Source organism: Ranitomeya variabilis, chromosome 6 (assembly GCF_051348905.1).
Source record: "Ranitomeya variabilis isolate aRanVar5 chromosome 6, aRanVar5.hap1, whole genome shotgun sequence".
Classification (NCBI taxonomy): Eukaryota; Metazoa; Chordata; class Amphibia; order Anura; family Dendrobatidae; genus Ranitomeya; species Ranitomeya variabilis.
The window spans coordinates 470,547,705-470,567,256 of record NC_135237.1 but is presented as its reverse complement, the minus strand read 5'-3'; the positions used below and the strand labels follow the sequence as shown (position 1 = coordinate 470,567,256).

The following is a 19,552-nucleotide window of genomic DNA, read 5'->3' as shown; positions in this document are numbered from 1 at the left end:
GCGCCTGTGCGGCTGCGCTGGCCAAGATCCCGCCTCGCTGTGTCATCTAATGTAATCACTCTGCGGACCTGTGATCCATGGGCATGCGCAGTGCATATCCTTGCCTCTCACTCCCCTCCTTCCAACTTCTTCAGACTGTGCGGCGTCATGGCCGTGGCATGCTATTAGGGATCAGCTGACGGCGCACAGTCTGAAGAAGGCTGAGGGAGATGAGAGAGAGGTGGAGGTTAAGATATGCACTGCGCATGTCCATGGATCACAGGCCCGCAGTGGGATTAAATCAGAAGACACTACGAGGCGGGATCTCGTCCAGCGCGGCCGCACAGGCGCAGCCAGCCTGACACCAAATGATGTCAGAAGATGGGCAGCGCAAAATGTGTGCATGGACAAGGGCTAACATAAAAGCGCAGGCTCCGGGACAGATTCAAACAACGCTGAGGAGGCGGCGCACGGCGCCAAGGGGGTAAGAATGACAGCTGTGCTGCGTCACATGACAAAGGAAAGTCCCTCCGACCGGACGGTTTAACGGTGTGAGGGGACACATTTCATAAGTGTCAAGTTCAGCGTGTGCAAGGAGCACGACAAAAAGAACCACTTTTTCCTTTTGCATCATTATTACTGCTGCACAAGGTGGCTCTTTCAGTAACAAACGCCTTGGGGGGGGGGGGGACAGGTTCCCTTAAATTTAAGTTGTTGTGCCTGCGTGGCGGTCGCATGACACGTTGCCGTATACACAGCAGGGGAGCAGCAGGCATTACTGAACCCCACTAACACATTGGCGAGGTGTTTGGCTCTGTGCGTACAGCACTACCGGGCAACAACTAGTGGTGTTGTAGCCCAGGGACAGCAGGAGGAGGAGGTGTAGGAGATAGGAGGGATTGCCACCCACACAGCTGGGGAACAGCTGACGTTACTGAACCCCAATAACAGAGGAGCGACTGTTGACTGTGCGTACAGCACTACCAGGCAACAACTAGCGGTGTTGGAGCCCAGGGACAGCAGGAGGAGGATGTGTAGGAGATAGGAGGGATTGCCACACACACAGCTGGGGAACAGCTGACGTTACTGAACCCCAATAACAGAGGAGCAACTGTTGACTGTGCGTACAGCACTACCAGGCAACAACTAGCGGTGTTGTAGCCCAGGGACAGCAGGAGGAGGAGGTGTAGGAGATAGGAGGGATTGCCACACACACAGCTGGGGAACAGCTGATGTTTCTGAACCCCAATAACAGAGGAGCAACTGTTGACTGTGCGTACAGCACTACCAGGCAACAACTAGCGGTGTTGTAGCCCAGGGACAGCAGGAGGAGGAGGTGTAGGAGATAGGAGGGATTGCCACACACACAGCCGGGGAACAGCTGACGTTACTGAACCCCAATAACAGAGGAGCGACTGTTGACTGTGCGTACAGCACTACCAGGCAACAACTAGCGGTGTTGTAGCCCAGGGACAGAAGGAGGTGTAGGAGATAGGAGGGATTGCCACACACACAGCTGGGGAACAGCTGACGTTACTGAACCCCAATAACAGAGGAGCGACTGTTGACTGTGCGTACAGCACTACCAGGCAACAACTAGCGGTGTTGGAGCCCAGGGACAGCAGGAGGAGCAGAGGAACACAGTGTAGGCCGAAGCCTGATTGGAGAAAGTCGAAAGGGAACCTTTAACCCCCCCCCCCCCCAAGGCGTTTGTAGCTGAAAGAGCCAGCTTGTGCAGCACAAAGGATGCAAAAGGAAAAGGTGGCTCTTTTCATTATGCTCCTTGCAAACACAGAACTAAACACTTATAAAATGTGTCCCCTGATACCGTGAGACCGTCCCGGAGGTGGGACTTTCCTTCGTAATATGATGCAGCACAGCTGTCATTCCTACCCCCTTGGCGCCGTGCCCCGGCTCCTCAGCGTTGTTTGATTCCGTCCCGGAGCCTGCGCTGTTATGTTATCCCTTGGCCAGGCACACTTAGCGCTGCCCATCTTCTGACATCATTTGGTGTCAGGCTGGCTGCGCCTGTGCGGCCGCGCTGGCCGAGAGCCCGCCTCGCAGTGTCGTCTAATGTAATCCCACCGCGGGCCTGGGATCCGTGGCCATGCGCAGTGCACATCCTCGCCTCTCACTCCCCTCCCTACGGCTTCTTCAGACTGTGCGGCGTCACGGCCGTGGCATGCTATTAGGGATCAGCTGGCGGCGCACAGTCTGAAGAAGGCGTAGGGAGATGAGTGAGAGGCGGAGGTTCAGATATGCACTACGCATGTCCATGGATCTCAGGCCCCCAGTGGGATTAAATCAGAAGACACTGCGAGGCGGGCTCTCGGCCAGCGCGGCCGCACAGGCGCAGTCAGCCTGACACCAAATGATGTCAGAAGAGGGGCAGCACTAAGTGTGCCTGGCCAAGGGATAACATAACAGCGCAGGCTCCGGGACGGAATCAAACAAAGCTGAGGAGCCGGGGCACGGCGCCAAGGGGGTAGGAATGACAGGTGTGCTGCGTCATATTACGAAGGAAAGTCCCACCTCCGGGACGGTTTTACGGTATCAGTGAACACATTTTATAAGTGTTAAGTTCTGCGTGTTCAAGGAGCTAAACAAAAATAGCTACCTTTTCCTTGTGCAGCATTACTGCTGCACAAGGTGGCTCTTTCAGTAACAAACGCCTTGGGGGGGGGGACAGGTTCCCTCACATTTCAGTTGTTGTGTCAGCGTGGCGGTCGCAGGACACATTGCCGGCTACACAGCTGGGGATCAGCTGACGTTACTGAAACCCAATAACACTGGGTCGTATGTTTTGACTGTGCAGACGGCACTTCTGAGCCTCAACTGACGGTGTTGGAGCCCAGGAATTAAAGTTCAGGTGGTAGAAAGATGAACACAACAGGAGACCTGGATACTGTAGACAGTCACCTAATTATTTAATCAGGAAGAGGAGTGGCAAATTCCTGCGAGATCCAGGCCTTGTTCATTTTCAGGAAAGTAAGCCGGTCAACGTTATCGGAGGATAGTCGCATGCGACGGTCAGTTAGTACACCACCTGCAGCACTAAAGACGCGTTCCGATAATACACTAGCCGCAGGGCAAGCCAGCACCTCCAATGCATACTGGCTTAGCTCTGGCCATGTATCCAGCTTTGAGACCCAAAACTTGAAAGGGGAAGAGCCGTCTGGGAGTACAGCAAGAGGGCAAGACATGTAGTCTGTCACCATCTGACGGAACCGTTGCCTCCTGCTGACTGGAGCCGTCTGTGATGGTGTAGACTTTTGTGGCGGGCACAAAAAACTGTGCCACAGTTGGGCCATACTGGTCTTGCCTTGGGCAGAGGCACTGCTTCTGCTCCCTCTTTGTGCAGAGCCTCCTCCACTGCCTGGACGCACTGAGCTGCTTTGTAATGCACTAGCAGCACTTCTCTCACTTGGAATGGAGAAGATGATGGAATTCACCAGTGTGTCTTGGTACTCCCGCATTTTTCGCTCCCGGTTCAACGGTGTGATGAGGCTTTCTATGTTGTCCCGGTAGCGAGGATCGAGGAGGGTGAACACCCAATAATCAGACATGTTGAGAATGTGGGCGATGCGGCGGTCGTTTCTCAGGCACTGCAGCATGTAATCCACCATGTGCTGCAGACTGCCAACTGGTCAAGAAACGCTGTCCCCTGCTGGAGGCGTGATCTCTGCCCGCTCGTCATCACCCCACCCTCGCTGTACACACTGAGTACTGGACAATTGTGTAACTCCCTCCTCTGGACGGATGTCTTCCTCCTCCATTGACTCCTCCTCATCCTCCTCACAAAGTGTCCCCTGCCTACGTGTTTGTGAGGAACCACGTGGTGCTGACTGTCCAGAAGATGATGGAAATGGTGAATCCTCATCCTCCACCTCTTCCACAACATCATCCCTTAGCGCTTGCAGTGATTTTTCAAGCAGGCAGATAAGGGGGACAGTCATGCTGACTAGTGCATCATCTGCACTCGCCATCCGCGTGGAATAATCGAAGGGACGCAAAACCTGGCAGACGTCCTTCATAGTGGCCCACTCTGTGGTTGTGAAGTCTGAACGGCGCGGAGTGCGACTTCTTTGCGCCTGATGCAGCTGGTACTCCATTACAGCTTGCTGCTGCTCACACAACCGCTCCAACATATGTAACGTGGAATTCCACCTGGTAGGTAGGTCACATATGATGCGATGTTCCGGCAGGCAGTGTCGGCGCTGCAGAGCCGCAATGCGTGATTTTGCCGTGCTGGAACGCCGCAAGTGAGCACACTCTAGGCGGACCTTGTGCAGCAGTGCATCAAGATCCGGATAGTCCCTCAAAAAACTCTGCACGACCAAATTGAGCACATGTGCCAGACATGGGATGTGAGTGAGGTTGCCGAGGCCCAGAGCTGCCACCAGATTTCGGCCATTATCACACACTACCATGCCTGGCTGGAGATTCGCTGGCACAAACCACACATCGCTCTCCTGCTTGATGGCATTCCAGAGCTCCTGCGCTGTGTGGCTTCGATTCCCCAAAGAAATTAATTTCAAGACGGCCTGTTGACGTTTGGCCACGGCTGTGCTCATGTCGGTCGTAACAGGTAAACGTTCATCACGGGTCCATGTGGAGGTGGACTGTGACGGCTCCTGCAGCGATGATTCTGAGGAACTGGTGTAAGAGGAGGAGTCAATGCGTACAGAATGGATTCCTGCAATCCTTGGAGTGGGCAGGACACGTCCTGCGCCACTCGCACGATCTGTACCCGGCTCAACGACATTAACCCAATGGGCAGTGAGGGAAAGGTATCGCCCCTGTCCATGTTGACTGGTCCACGCATCGGTGGTGAGGTGGACCTTGCTACTGACGGCGTTCAGTAGCGCGTGTTTTATGTGTCCCTCCACATGCTTGTGCAGGGCAGGGACAGCTTGCCTACTGAAGTAAAAGCGGCTGGGCACATTGTACTGTGGGACTGCCAATGACATCAAGTCACGGAAGCTGTCAGTCTCCACCAGCCTGAATGACAGCATTTCCAGTGACAGAAGTTTGGCAATGCCTGCAGTCAGAGCCTGTGCTCGTGGGTGGTTTGACGAGAAAGGCCGCCTTTTCTCCCATGCCTGTACTACCGATGGCTGTAGACTGGGCTGGGAGTGTGTGGATGACTGGGAAAGTGGTGCTGCGGGTGGAATTACAGTGGGTCTCTGGACAACAGGGCCAGAGGTTCTTCCACGGCGATCCTGGGAGGAAGCCGAACCAGCTGCGTGTGAGCTGGAGGAAGAGGCAACACAAGCTGAAGAGGTGGTAGCTGCCGCTGTTGGTTGGCCAAGCTCTTCAGTGTGTTTTTCTAACTCCGCCGCGTGCCTGTTGCGCACATGTTTCCACATGTTGGAGGTATTGAGGTTGCTGACATTTCGACCTCTTTTGACTTTGTGATGACACACCTTGCATTTGACATAGCAAATGTCATCTGCAACTGTGTCAAAAAAGGGCCAGACACTGCAAGTCTTGGGAGCGCCCTTTTTGGCTTTTGGAACAGACATGCTCCTAACGGGTGCCAAAGTGGAGGCTACAGGCTGCGCAGTCTTCCCCCTCCCTCTACCTCTTTGGCCCGTTCTAGGAATCTCTTCCTCGGAGCTGCTCCCACCACCTTCCTGTCCCTCACGCCACGATGGGTCAAGGACCTCATCATCTACACTACCCTCTGCCACCAACTGCTCCTCCTGGGTAGTCTCAGCAGCAGAGCACGCACCAGAAAGTGGCACCTGAGTGTCATCATCAGCAGATGCGGCCTGCGATGTGGTGACCGGAGGCACTGGCCCACCCGCCTCTTCAGACTCAGAGAGAAAAAGCTGTTGGGCATCACTGCACCCTGCCTCTTCTTCCATTTCTCCAATGCTGCTTGGCTGGCCCCCTGTTTCCAAGCCAAGAGATTCAGAGAACAGAAGTAGAGACGGCTCCTGTCCTGGGCTCTCTGTCTGCCTGGCCAATTTGGCAGGTGGTGAAGAGACAGATGGCTGCTCTCCAGTGCTCTGTGTCTGAGAGGATGTGGCACTAATTGAAGTCGATGCGTTAGCTGCCATCCATCCGACAACGGCTTCAATTTGGTCTTCACGCAGCAGCGGTGTACGGCGCTCTGCGACAAAGCTGCGCATGAAGGACTGTTCCCTGGTGAAACTGGGTGCTGAGGAGTCACCGGTGCCCGCAGCAGGCACAGAATCCCCACGTCCTCTCCCTGCTCCGCGCCCACGCCCACGTGCCTTACTCCCTGCCTTCTTCATCTTGGTTGACTGATAAAGATAAGCAGAAAAGTACTAACGGCTTTGTGTGCTTATTCCTGAACAGCTCCGAGTCCTAACAGGTATAGGAAACACTAATTTTCTAAAGTGTGGACTAGACTTTAATATGAGCTAATGTGGCCTACACAAATGTAAAGTGGTGTGTTTGGTGAACTTTATTATTTATTTATTTTTGGGGGGCTGAACTGACAACAGAGAGAGCTGCAGTCACACGGAGACCGTGCAGACAGCCGTAAACGGCGCTGCAAGGCCCAAAAAACTTCCTCTACTTTATCCTATGTAGTGTTTTTCCACAAGTTAGCTGGATACGGGTGGAAAGACACTAATAGGAATTTTTTGAAAAAATGTGCAGCAGCCTGCACTACTTAAAACAAAAGGAAAATTGATTTTACGGTATGACGCAGTGAACAACCCTGAGCTGGATACAACCAGGCTATGGCTGCTCACAGACTACAGGGCGAGCTGCAGTCACACGGAGACCGTGCAGACAGCCGTAAACGGCGCTGCAAGGCCCAAAAAACCTCCTCTACTTTATCCTATGTAGTGTTTTTCCACAAGTTAGCTGGATACGGGTGGAAAGACACTAATAGGAATTTTTTGAAAAAATGTGCAGCAGCCTGCACTACTTAAAACAAAAGGAAAATTGATTTTACGGTATGACGCAGTGAACAACCCTGAGCTGGATACAACCAGGCTATGGCTGCTCACAGACTACAGGGCGAGCTGCAGTCACACGGAGACCGTGCAGACAGCCGTAAACGGCGCTGCAAGGCCCAAAAAACCTCCTCTACTTTATCCTATGTAGTGTTTTTCCACAAGTTAGCTGGATACGGGTGGAAAGTCACTAATAGGAATTATTACAAAAAATGAGCAGCAGACTACACTACTTGAAAAAAAAAAAAAAAGAACAGTATGAGGCAATGAACCACCCTCCCTGAACTGAATACAACCAGCTATGGATGGCCTATGGCTGCACACAGACTAGAGAGTGGGCTGCACTCACACACACACACACACAGACCTTGCAGATCGCTGTGAAAACAGCGCTGCAAGGCAAAAGCAAGGTGATTAGTAGGTGAACACAGCGGTTGCTAAATTAGCCTTGGAAAAGCACAAAGAAGCAAATCACTATGTCTAAACTGGCCCTCAGTCAGCAAACAGCGTCCTGTCACTAACTGAATTCACAGCAGAGTGAGCGAAAAATGGCGCCAGCGACTTTTAAACTGCATCATGACATCATTTCAGCAGCCAATCACAGCCTTGCCAGTAGTTTCATGCCCTCCATGCTGAACAGGATGTGCCCACACTTGGAATCATTCTCATTGGCTGATTTCGTGCAAATTTGTGCAGTTTGAATCCTGGGAACTTCCGATTCCGGTATCCGATACGCGGCAAGTATCGGATCTCGGTATCGGAATTCCGATACCGCTAAGTATCAGCCGATACCCGATACCGCTAAGTATCGGCCGATACCCGATACTTGCGGTATCGGAATGCTCAACACTAGTTACGGTACTATCTGCTGGGTCGTAAATTCAGACTAATATCTGACCATGCCCCACTTAGATGGATGAGGGAAACAAAGGGTAGAAATGCTAGGGTCACCCGTTGGTTCTTAGCCCTGCAGGACTTCAGTTTCCATGTGGAACATAGGGCCGGAAAGCTGCACGGTAATGCGGATGCCCTATCAAGAATCCCTTGTTTAGTGGGGAAAAGTGCCAAGCCCCACGGCTTTAGGCAGAGGGGGAGGTATGTAGCATGGCTAAAGGGTGTGTAGTCGACGGGAGGTATGTGCCACATAAGTGCCTTGTTGCTGTAATGTAGCCCGGTGTATGTCTTTATTGTATATAACCATATATATATATCTGCTTCAGGACCTGTGGTGATGTCAGACCACATGGCTAATCATGTGATGGGTTACTGGGTGTGGTTAGCTCTATATAAGACAGGCAAAATGCTTAATACGGGGGATATGTGTTGGAGGTGAAACCCTCCTGAGTGTGTTAAGGCTACAAGAGTAAGCCTGGTGGACTGGACACTTTGTTTTCTTTTCCTGAACTTAAGGCTATTTTGGTTTGCTGTTATTTTTCCATGTGGTTTATGACGCAATAAACCCTCTGAACTTTAAAGGAATGTGCCTCCTGAGTGTCAGCCATTGCACCTGAGTGAGTGACATCTGTCATGATCTCAATGGCAAGAGAACATAGCATAAGCATATATAGGAACTAGCTCTTGGAAGATGGGAACTGAGCTGACCATGAACTAAACCTAACGCACAACTAGCAGTGGCCGGGTAGCATGCCTACGTTGATTCTAGATGCCCAGCACCAGCCGGAGGACTAAATAAAGCTAGCAGAGGAAAATATTAGTCCTAGCTCACCTCTAGAGAAATACCCCGAAAGGAGACAGAGGCCCCCCACATGTATTGGCGGTGAGTTGAGATGAAATAACAAACGTAGTATGAAAATAGGTTTAGCAAATTTGAGGTCCACTTACTACATAGCAGAAGACAGAAAGGACACTTTCATGGTCAGCTGAAAACCCTATCAAAAACACCATCCAGAAATTACTTTAAAACTCTGGCATTAACTCATAACACCAGAGTGGCAATTCCTGTTCACAAGAGCTTTCCAGACACAGTAACGAAACTACAGCTGTGAACTGGAACAAAAATGCAAAAACAAACATGGACAAGAGTCCAACTTATCTAGTAGTTGTCTAGAAGCAGGAACAAGCACAGAGAGGCTTCTGATAACATTGTTGACCGGCAAGCAACTAACAGAGCAGCAAGGTTATATAGCGACTCCCACATCTTGATGGGAACAGGTGAACAGAGAAGATGAAGACACCAGTTCAATTCCACCAGTAGCCACCGGGGGAGCCCAGAATCCAAATTCACAACAGTACCCCCCCCTCAAGGAGGGGGCACCGAACCCTCACCAGAACCACCAGGGCGATCAGGATGGGCCCTATGAAAGGCACGAACCAGATCGGAGGCATGAACATCAGATGCATTCACCCAAGAATTATCCTCCTGGCCGTATCCCTTCCACTTGACCAGATACTGGAGTCTCCGTCTGGAAACACGAGAGTCCAAGATTTTCTCCACAACGTACTCCAACTCACCCTCAACCAACACCGGAGCAGGAGGCTCAACGGAAGGCACAACCGGTACCTCATACCTGCGCAATAATGACCGATGAAAAACGTTATGAATAGAAAAGGATGCAGGGAGGTCCAAACGGAAGGAAACAGGGTTAAGAATCTCCAATATCTTATACGGGCCGATAAACCGAGGCTTAAACTTAGGAGAAGAGACCCTCATAGGGACAAAACGAGAAGACAACCACACCAAATCCCCAACAGAAAGCCGAGGACCAACACGACGGTGGCGGTTGGCAAAAAGCTGAGTCTTCTCCTGGGACAACCTCAAATTGTCCACCACCTGCCCCCAGATCTGATGCAATCTCTCCACCACAGCATCCACTCCAGGACAATCCGAAGATTCCACCTGACCAGAGGAAAATCGAGGATGAAACCCCGAATTACAGAAAAACGGGGACACCAAAGTGGCAGAGCTGGCCCGATTATTGAGAGCGAACTCCGCCAATGGCAAAAAAGCAACCCAATCATCCTGGTCAGCAGACACAAAACACCTCAGATATGTCTCCAGGGTCTGATTAATCCGCTCGGTCTGGCCATTCGTCTGAGGATGGAAAGCGGACGAAAAAGACAAATCTATGCCCATCCTAGCACAGAATGCCCGCCAAAATCTAGACACGAATTGGGTCCCTCTGTCAGAAACGATATTCTCAGGAATACCATGCAAACGAACAACATTTTGAAAAAACAGAGGAACCAACTCGGAAGAAGAAGGTAACTTGGGCAGAGGAACCAAATGGACCATCTTGGAAAAACGGTCACACACCACCCAGATGACAGACATCTTCTGAGAAACAGGCAGATCTGAAATAAAATCCATCGAGATGTGCGTCCAAGGCCTCTTAGGAATAGGCAAGGGCAACAATAATCCACTAGCCCGAGAACAACAAGGCTTGGCCCGAGCACAAACGTCACAAGACTGCACAAAGCCTCGCACATCTCGTGACAGGGAAGGCCACCAGAAGGACCTTGCCACCAAATCCCTGGTACCAAAAATGCCAGGATGACCTGCCAACGCAGAAGAATGAACCTCAGAGATGACTCTACTGGTCCAATCATCAGGAACAAACAGTTTATCAGGTGGGCAACGATCAGGTCTATCCGCCTGAAACTCCTGCAAGGCCCGCCGCAGGTCTGGAGAAACGGCTGACAATACCACTCCATCCTTAAGGATACCTGTGGGCTCAGAGTTACCAGGCGAGTCAGGCTCAAAACTCCTAGAAAGGGCATCCGCCTTAACATTCTTAGAACCCGGTAGGTATGACACCACAAAATTAAACCGAGAGAAAAATAATGACCAGCGCGCCTGTCTAGGATTCAGGCGCCTGGCGGTCTCAAGATAAATCAAATTTTTGTGGTCAGTCAATACCACCACCTGATGTCTGGCCCCCTCAAGCCAATGGCGCCACTCCTCAAAAGCCCACTTCATGGCCAAAAGCTCCCGATTCCCAACATCATAATTCCGCTCAGCGGGCGAAAATTTACGGGAAAAGAAGGCACAAGGCCTCATCACGGAGCAGTCAGAACTTTTCTGCGACAACACTGCCCCAGCTCCGATCTCAGAAGCGTCGACCTCAACCTGAAAAGGTAGAGCAACATCAGGCTGACGCAACACAGGGGCAGAGGAAAAACGGCGCTTAAGCTCCCGAAAGGCCTCCACAGCATCAGGGGACCAATCAGCAACATCAGCACCCTTCTTAGTCAAATCGGTCAATGGCTTAGCAATATCCGAAAAACCAGCAATAAATCGACGATAAAAGTTAGCAAAGCCCAAAAATTTCTGAAGACTCTTAAGAGAAGAGGGCTGCGTCCAATCACAAATAGCTTGAACCTTGACAGGATCCATTTCAATGGAAGAGGGGGAAAAAATATATCCCAAAAAGGAAATCCTCTGTACCCCAAAAACACACTTAGAACCCTTCACACACAAAGAATTAGACCGCAAAACCTGAAAAACCCTCCTGACTTGCTGGACATGAGAGTCCCAGTCATCCGAAAAAATCAGAATATCATCCAGATACACAATCATAAATTTATCCAAATAATCGCGAAAAATATCATGCATAAAGGACTGGAAAACTGACGGAGCATTAGAAAGACCAAAAGGCATCACTAAATACTCAAAGTGGCCCTCGGGCGTATTAAATGCGGTTTTCCACTCATCCCCCTGCCTGATTCGCACCAAATTATACGCCCCACGAAGGTCAATCTTAGAGAACCACTTGGCCCCCTTTATGCGAGCAAACAAATCAGTCAGCAACGGCAATGGGTATTGATATTTAACAGTGATTTTATTCAAAAGCCGATAATCAATACATGGTCTCAAAGAGCCGTCTTTTTTTGACACAAAGAAAAAACCGGCTCCTAAGGGAGATGACGATGGACGAATATGTCCCTTTTCCAAGGACTCCTTTATATATTCTCGCATAGCAGCATGTTCAGGCACAGACAGATTAAATAAACGACCCTTTGGGTATTTACTACCCGGGATTAAATCTATGGCACAATCGCACTCTCGGTGCGGAGGTAACGAACCAAGCTTGGATTCTTCAAAGACGTCACGATAGTCAGACAGGAACTCAGGAATTTCAGAGGGAATGGATGATGAAATGGAAACCACAGGTACATCCCCATGAGCCCCCTTACATCCCCAGCTCAACACAGACATAGCTCTCCAGTCGAGGACTGGGTTGTGAGATTGCAGCCAAGGCAATCCTAGCACCAAATCATCATGTAGATTATACAGCACCAGAAAGCGAATAATCTCCTGGTGATCCGGATTAATACGCATAGTTACTTGTGTCCAGTATTGTGGTTTATTATTAGCCAATGGGGTGGAGTCAATCCCCTTCAGAGGAATAGGAGTCTCCAAAGGCTCTAAATCATACCCACAGCGTTTGGCAAAGGACCAATCCATAAGACTCAAAGCGGCACCAGAGTCGACATAGGCGTCCGTGGTAATAGATGACAAAGAGCAAATCAGGGTCACAGATAGAATAAATTTAGACGGTAAGGTGCAAATGGAAACAGATTTACCAAGCTTTTTAGTGCGCTTAGAGCATGCTGATATAACATGAGTAGAATCACCACAATAGAAACACAACCCATTTTTCCGTCTAAAATTCTGCCGCTCGCTTCGGGACAGAATTCTATCACACTGCATACTCTCTGGCGACTTCTCAGTGGACACCGCCAGATGGTGCACTGGTTTGCGCTCCCGCAAACGCCTATCGATCTGAATAGCCATTGTCATGGACTCATTCAGACCCGCAGGCACAGGGAACCCCACCATAACATCCTTAATGGCATCAGAGAGACCCTCTCTGAAAGTCGCCGCCAGGGCGCACTCATTCCACTGAGTAAGCACAGACCATTTACGGAATCTTTGGCAGTAAATTTCCGCTTCATCTTGCCCCTGAGATAGGGACATCAAAGTTTTTTCTGCCTGAAGCTCCAAATGAGGTTCGTCATAAAGCAACCCCAAGGCCAGAAAAAACGCATCCACATTGAGCAACGCAGGATCCCCTGGTGTCAATGAAAAAGCCCAGTCTTGAGGGTCGCCCCGGAGCAAGGAAATCACAATCCTGACCTGCTGTGCAGGGTCTCCGGCAGAGCGAGATTTCAGGGACAAAAATAATTTGCAATTATTTCGAAAATTCTGAAACCCGGATCTATTCCCCGAGAAAAATTCCGGCAAAGGAATTCTCGGCTCAGATACAGGTGCATGACAAACAAAATCTTGCAAATTTTGTACCTTCGTGGCGAGATTATTCAAACCTGCAGTTACACTCTGAAGATCCATTACAAACAGGTGGACACAGAGCCATTCAAGGGTTAAGAGGAGGTAAGAAGCAGCTAGACAGCAATTAAGGGCTAGGCAGCAAAACTCTGAGGGGGAAAAAAAAAAAAATTTCCCTTCAACACTTCTTTTTCTCCTGCTTCAGCCCAAACAATTAACACTTTGAGGGCCGGTCAAACTGTCATGATCTCAATGGCAAGAGAACATAGCATAAGCATATATAGGAACTAGCTCTTGGAAGATGGGAACTGAGCTGACCATGAACTAAACCTAACGCACAACTAGCAGTGGCCGGGTAGCATGCCTACGTTGATTCTAGATGCCCAGCAACAGCCGGAGGACTAAATAAAGCTAGCAGAGGAAAATATTAGTCCTAGCTCACCTCTAGAGAAATACCCCGAAAGGAGACAGAGGCCCCCCACATGTATTGGCGGTGAGTTGAGATGAAATAACAAACGTAGTATGAAAATAGGTTTAGCAAATTTGAGGTCCACTTACTACATAGCAGAAGACAGAAAGGACACTTTCATGGTCAGCTGAAAACCCTATCAAAAACACCATCCAGAAATTACTTTAAAACTCTGGCATTAACTCATAACACCAGAGTGGCAATTCCTGTTCACAAGAGCTTTCCAGACACAGTAACGAAACTACAGCTGTGAACTGGAACAAAAATGCAAAAACAAACATGGACAAGAGTCCAACTTATCTAGTAGTTGTCTAGAAGCAGGAACAAGCACAGAGAGGCTTCTGATAACATTGTTGACCGGCAAGCAACTAACAGAGCAGCAAGGTTATATAGCGACTCCCACATCTTGATGGGAACAGGTGAACAGAGAAGATGAAGACACCAGTTCAATTCCACCAGTAGCCACCGGGGGAGCCCAGAATCCAAATTCACAACAGACATCCCTACACTCCCCACATCATTATTAACCCATTGCCAAACCGGTCATACTGGAGGCTGTTGCAGGCAGCCAAACATTCTCCATGGCGTCCCCAGACTCTGGCACATGTGCTCAGTGTGAACCTGCTCTCATCTGTGAAGAGCACTGGGTGCCAATGTCAGATCTGCCAATCTTAGTGTTCTCTGGCAAATGACAATCGCCCTGCAATGTGTTGGGCTGTAAGCACAACACCCATGTGTGGTCACTGGGCCCTTATACCACCCTCATGGTGTCTGTTTCTGACAGTTTGAGCAGAAACATGCATGTTAGTGGCCTCTAGGAGGTCATTTTGCAGGGCTTTGGCATTGGTCCTTCTGTTCCTCCTTGCACAAAGGAGGAGGTAGCATTCCTGCTGCAGGGTTGATGCCCTTCTACGGCCACCTCCAACTCTTGGAGTAATGGCCTTTCTCCTGGTATCTGCTCCATGTTCTGGACACTGTGCTGACAGACACAGTTACCCTTCTTGCTACAGCTCGCATTGATGTGCCATCCTGGAAGAGCTGCACTACCGGAGCAACTTCTGTGGGTTGTAGACGTCGCCTACTGTACAGTACTTCTAGGGGTGAGAGCAATGACAAAATGCAAAAGTGACCAAAACAACAGCCAACAAGGATGAGAACAGAGAAATGGTCTGTGATCACCAGCTGCAGAACCACTCCTTTACAGTGGTTGTCTTGCTAATTACCTATAATTTCTACCTGCTGTCTGCTCCATTTGCTCAACAGCAGGATAAATTGATTCACAATCGGTGTTGCTTCATAACTGGACAGGTTGATTTCACAGAAGTGTGATTGACTTGGGGCCATATGAGGGCAACAGTCCAGCAGCAGGACTGCTACCTCAGCCTTTGTGCAAGGAGGAACAGGAGGAGCACTGCCAGAGCCCTGCAAAATAAACTCCAGCAGGCCACAAATGTGCATGTGCACAAACGGTTAGAAACCGACTCCATGAGGATGGTCTGAATGCCCGACGTCCACAGTTGGAGGTTGTGCTCACAGCCCACACAGCAGGACGCTTGACATTTGCCACAGAACACCAGGATTGGCAAATTCGCCATTGGAACCTTGTGCTCTTTACAGATGAAAGCAGGCTCACACTGAGCACATGTGACAGACATGACAGAGTCTGGAGATGCTGTGGAGAGCAATCTGCTGCCTGCAACATCCTTCAGCATGACCGGTTTGGCAGTGGGTCAGTAATGGTGTGGGGTGGCATTTCTTTGGAGGGCTGCACAGCCCTCCATGTGCTCGCCAGAGGTAACCTAACTGCCATTAGGTTCCGAGATTAAATCCTCAGACCCCTTGTGAGACCATATGCTGGTGCGGTTGGCTCTGGGTTCCTCCTAATGCAGGACAATGCCAGATCTCTTGTGGCTGGAGTGTGTCACCAGTTCCTGCAATTTGAAGGCATTGAAGCTATGGACTGGCCCCTCTGTTCCCCAGACCTGAATCTGATTGAACACATCTGGGACATCATGTCTTGCACCATCCACCAACATCACGTTGCACCACAGACTGTCCAGGAGTTGGCAGATGTTTTAGTCAGGAAACCATCCACCGCCTCATCAGTAGAATGTCCAGGCATTGTAGGGAGGTCATACAGGCACATGGAGGCAACATACACACAACTGAACATTATTTCCTTGTCTTGAGGCATTTCCACTGAAGTTGGATCAGCCTATAATTTGATTTTTCACTTTGATTTTGAGTATCATTCCAAAGCCAGACCTCCGTGGGATATTAGTTGTGATTTACGTTGATCATTTTTATGTTTTATTGTTCTCAACACATTCCACTATGTAATGAATAAAGATTTGCAACTGAAATATTTCATTCAGTGATATCTAGGATGTGGTATTTTAGTGTTCCTTTTATTTTTTTGAGCAGTGTACATAGATTTTTTTCTAGGTTTGAGTGTGAAAATTCTGTGCATGTTACAGCAGCAGCTATTTAAATGGGATCTCAACAGACAGCTCACCATTATCAAAACACAGGTCTTTATAAACTTTTCAAAGTGTGAATTTGGTATCAAAGTTTGTGTGTTTACACAATATATGTGTAGTTGACTGTAATCTATATAAACCTTATATGAAGACTTACAGATGTCTCAGAGCTGATGTTGATATTTTGGATCCGCTTGAGTCGGTTCTGACTCTCCGACTTGCCAAATAATAGCCATGGAGCAATTTTTCAGCTTTGGTGCTAACTGTCACATCCATATTTTTTGCATACGCAATAAGCTGCACGGGTAAAGAAAAGTGAGTTACATTTTGAAAACTTTTTTTTTTTTTTTAAATCTTAGGCATGCCAATAATGATTTGTAATAAGTCGATTATTAAAGTGGTACTCTGGGGAGATCAAAATGTACTTCAAGCCACAATCTTTTTAAATTAAAGGCTCGTCAAGGTTGCAACTCTTGAGAGCTCCCCTTCCCTTATGGGATACTATGTTGGAGACCAGAAGGCCTGGCCAGCTTTCAACTACTAAGGGTACCATTACACAAAACGATTTACCAACGATCACGACCAGCGATACGACCTGGCTGTGATTGTTGGTAAGTCGTTGTGTGGTCGCTGGAGAGCTGTCACACAGACAGCTTTCCAGCGACCAACGATGCCGAAGTCCCCGGGTAACCAGGGTAAACATCGGGTTAATAAGCGCAGGGCAGCGCTTAGTAACCCGATGTTTACCCTGGTTACCAGCGTAAACGTAAAATTAAAAAAAACACATACTCACATTCCGGTGCCCGGCATCCACTTCCCTGCACTCCTCCTGCATCCTGTGTAAGCACCGGCCAAAGCAGAGCGGTGACGTCACCGCTGTGCTGTGCTTTCACTTTACGGCCGGCGCTCACAGTCAGTGCAGGGAAGCAGACGGCCAGGGACCTGACGGACACCGGAATGTAAGTATGTAGTGTTTGTTTTTTTTTACATTTACGATGGTAACCAGGGTAAACATCGGGTTACTAAGCGCGGCCCTGCGCTTAGTAACCCGATGTTTACTCTGGTTACAAGCGAACGCATCGCTGGATCGGTGTCACACACAACGATGCAGCGATGACAGCGGGAGATCCAGCGACGAAATAAAGTTTCAAACGATCTGCTACGACGTACGATTCTCAGCAGGGTCCCTGATCGCCGCTGCGTGTCAGACACAGCGATATCGTATGGATATCGCTGGAACGTCACGGATCGTACCGTCGTAGCGATCAAAGTGCCAATGTGAGACGGTACCCTTATGCAAGCCATCTCCCATATCCAAGACTTCTATCTGCAGTCACAGATCAAAGGATGTGATTTGTATCTTACTCCTTGGGCAAGCCATTTCCCTGACCAAAGCTTATCACAGGCTGTGTGTAGCTTTGATTTCCCCCCTCACTATTCCTGCTGTTCTATACAGCCAAGACTATACAGTAGCCTGTAAAAGTTTGGGCACCCCTGGTCAAAATTACTGTTAGACTGCCGTCACACTAGCAGTATTTGGTCAGTATTTTACATCAGGATTTGTAAGCCAAAACCAGGAGTGGAACAATTAGGCCGGCATCACACTAGTGAGTTTTACGGACGTATGAGCGCAGAAAATACGTCCAGAAAATACGCATAACACACGGCCCAATGATTCTCTATGGGGCAGCTCCTATCTGCCGTATATTACGCATCCGTAATATACGGTATGTTACGGGCATAGAAAATCGCAGCATGCTGCATTTGTCAGCGTATTGCGCAAAAAATCCGCCAATCAAAGTCTATGGGCGCGAGAAAATTACGGATTACACATGGACCATGCGTGTGACTTGCGAGAAATACGTAGCGGTGTTCTATAAAAAAGCTGGTAATTCAGTGCAGTGTACAGTAAAATCACACTGACAGAATAGAATAGGCAGAACAAATATCTACACATAGTATGTGTGTGTATATATATATATATATATATATATATATATATATATATATATATATATATATGTATATCAGTGAGACACACACACATATTATATATATATATATATATATATATATATATATATATATTTAATTCAGCGCTAGATAGCAGAAAAGCCGATAATTCAATTGCCGGCTTTTGCTATCTCCTTCACAAACCCGACAGGACATGAGACATGGTTTACATACAGTAAACCGTCTCATATCCCTTATTTTATTACATATTCCTCCTTTCTAATGTTAGAAGCGTCTGTGTGTCAAATTTGGGGGCTCTAGCTATTAAATTAAAGGGTTAAATCCCGGAAAAAATTGGCGTGGGGTCCCGCGCAATTTTCTCCGCCATAGTGGGAAAGCCAGTGACTGAGGGCAGATATTAATAGCCTAGAGAGGGACCATGGTTATAGGACCCCCCCTGGCAAAAACATCTGCCCCCAGCCACCCCAGAAAAGGCACATCTGTAAGATGCGCCTATTCTGACACTTAGCCTCTCTCTTCCCACTCCCGTGTAGAGGTGGGATATGAGGTAATGAAGGGTTGCGCGGGAGCCCACGCCAATTTTTTCTGGGATTTAACCCTTTAATAGCTACAGACCCCAAATTTGACACACAGACACTTCTTACATTAGTAAAGAGGAATATGTAATAAAAGAAGGGATATGAGATGGTTTACTGTATGTAATCCATGTCTCATATCATGTCAGGTTTGTGAAGGATATAGGAAAAGCCGGCAATTGAATTACTGGCTTTTCTGCTATCTAGCGCTGTATTAAACATAAATAAATATATATATATATATAGACTGTATATATGTTTTTAAGAATATTTGATCGCAACTTCGCATTGAATACGGAACAGTGTTTTGGGACAATTACTGCGTATTACGGCCGTAAAAAACAGACCGTATCTTCATACGCCTAGTGTGACGCCGGCCTTAGAGGAAAAGTATAATAGAAACACGTCACCACTTCTGCATTTATCACCCACTTCTGGTTTTGGCTTACAAATAATGATGTAAAATACTGACCAAATACTGCTAGTGTGACGGCAGCCTTATTGTGAGCATTAGTAGCCACAAAAACCTTGGAGTCCCTTGATAAAGCGGTCGATTAGTGACGCGAAACGCGCGTCGGGGGGCTTCTATCTTCACACCTGCCCCAGGACCCTGTAACCCCTGTCAGCGGTAAGTGACTGCCAACTCCCTATGAAGCAATTATCTCCCCACTGTGGTGCTAGATAGGATTTTGTTTGGCAGGACACCTATTGTCTTGTGCCCTCATACTATGCATATGCACTGTATATACAGATTGGTCAGCGGTGAGTCACTGCCAACTCCCTAGGAATTAATTATCTCCCCACTGTGGTGGTAGGTAGGTTTCTATTTGGCAGGACAATTATTTTCTTGTGCCCTCATACTATGCATATGCACTTTATATATAGATTGATAG

At 48.6% G+C, this 19,552-nt stretch overlaps 1 protein-coding gene across 1 annotated transcript in view; it reads right to left on the bottom strand.

Annotated features, from left to right (window-relative positions):
- The window catches only part of MCMDC2 (minichromosome maintenance domain containing 2), a 127,927-nt gene that overhangs the window by 54,462 nt on the left and 53,913 nt on the right, over positions 1-19,552 (bottom strand). The window contains exon 12 of the mRNA XM_077270605.1: positions 16,268-16,407. Coding sequence (XP_077126720.1) covers positions 16,268-16,407 — 140 coding nt within the window. The remainder of the gene's footprint in view (positions 1-16,267; positions 16,408-19,552) is intronic.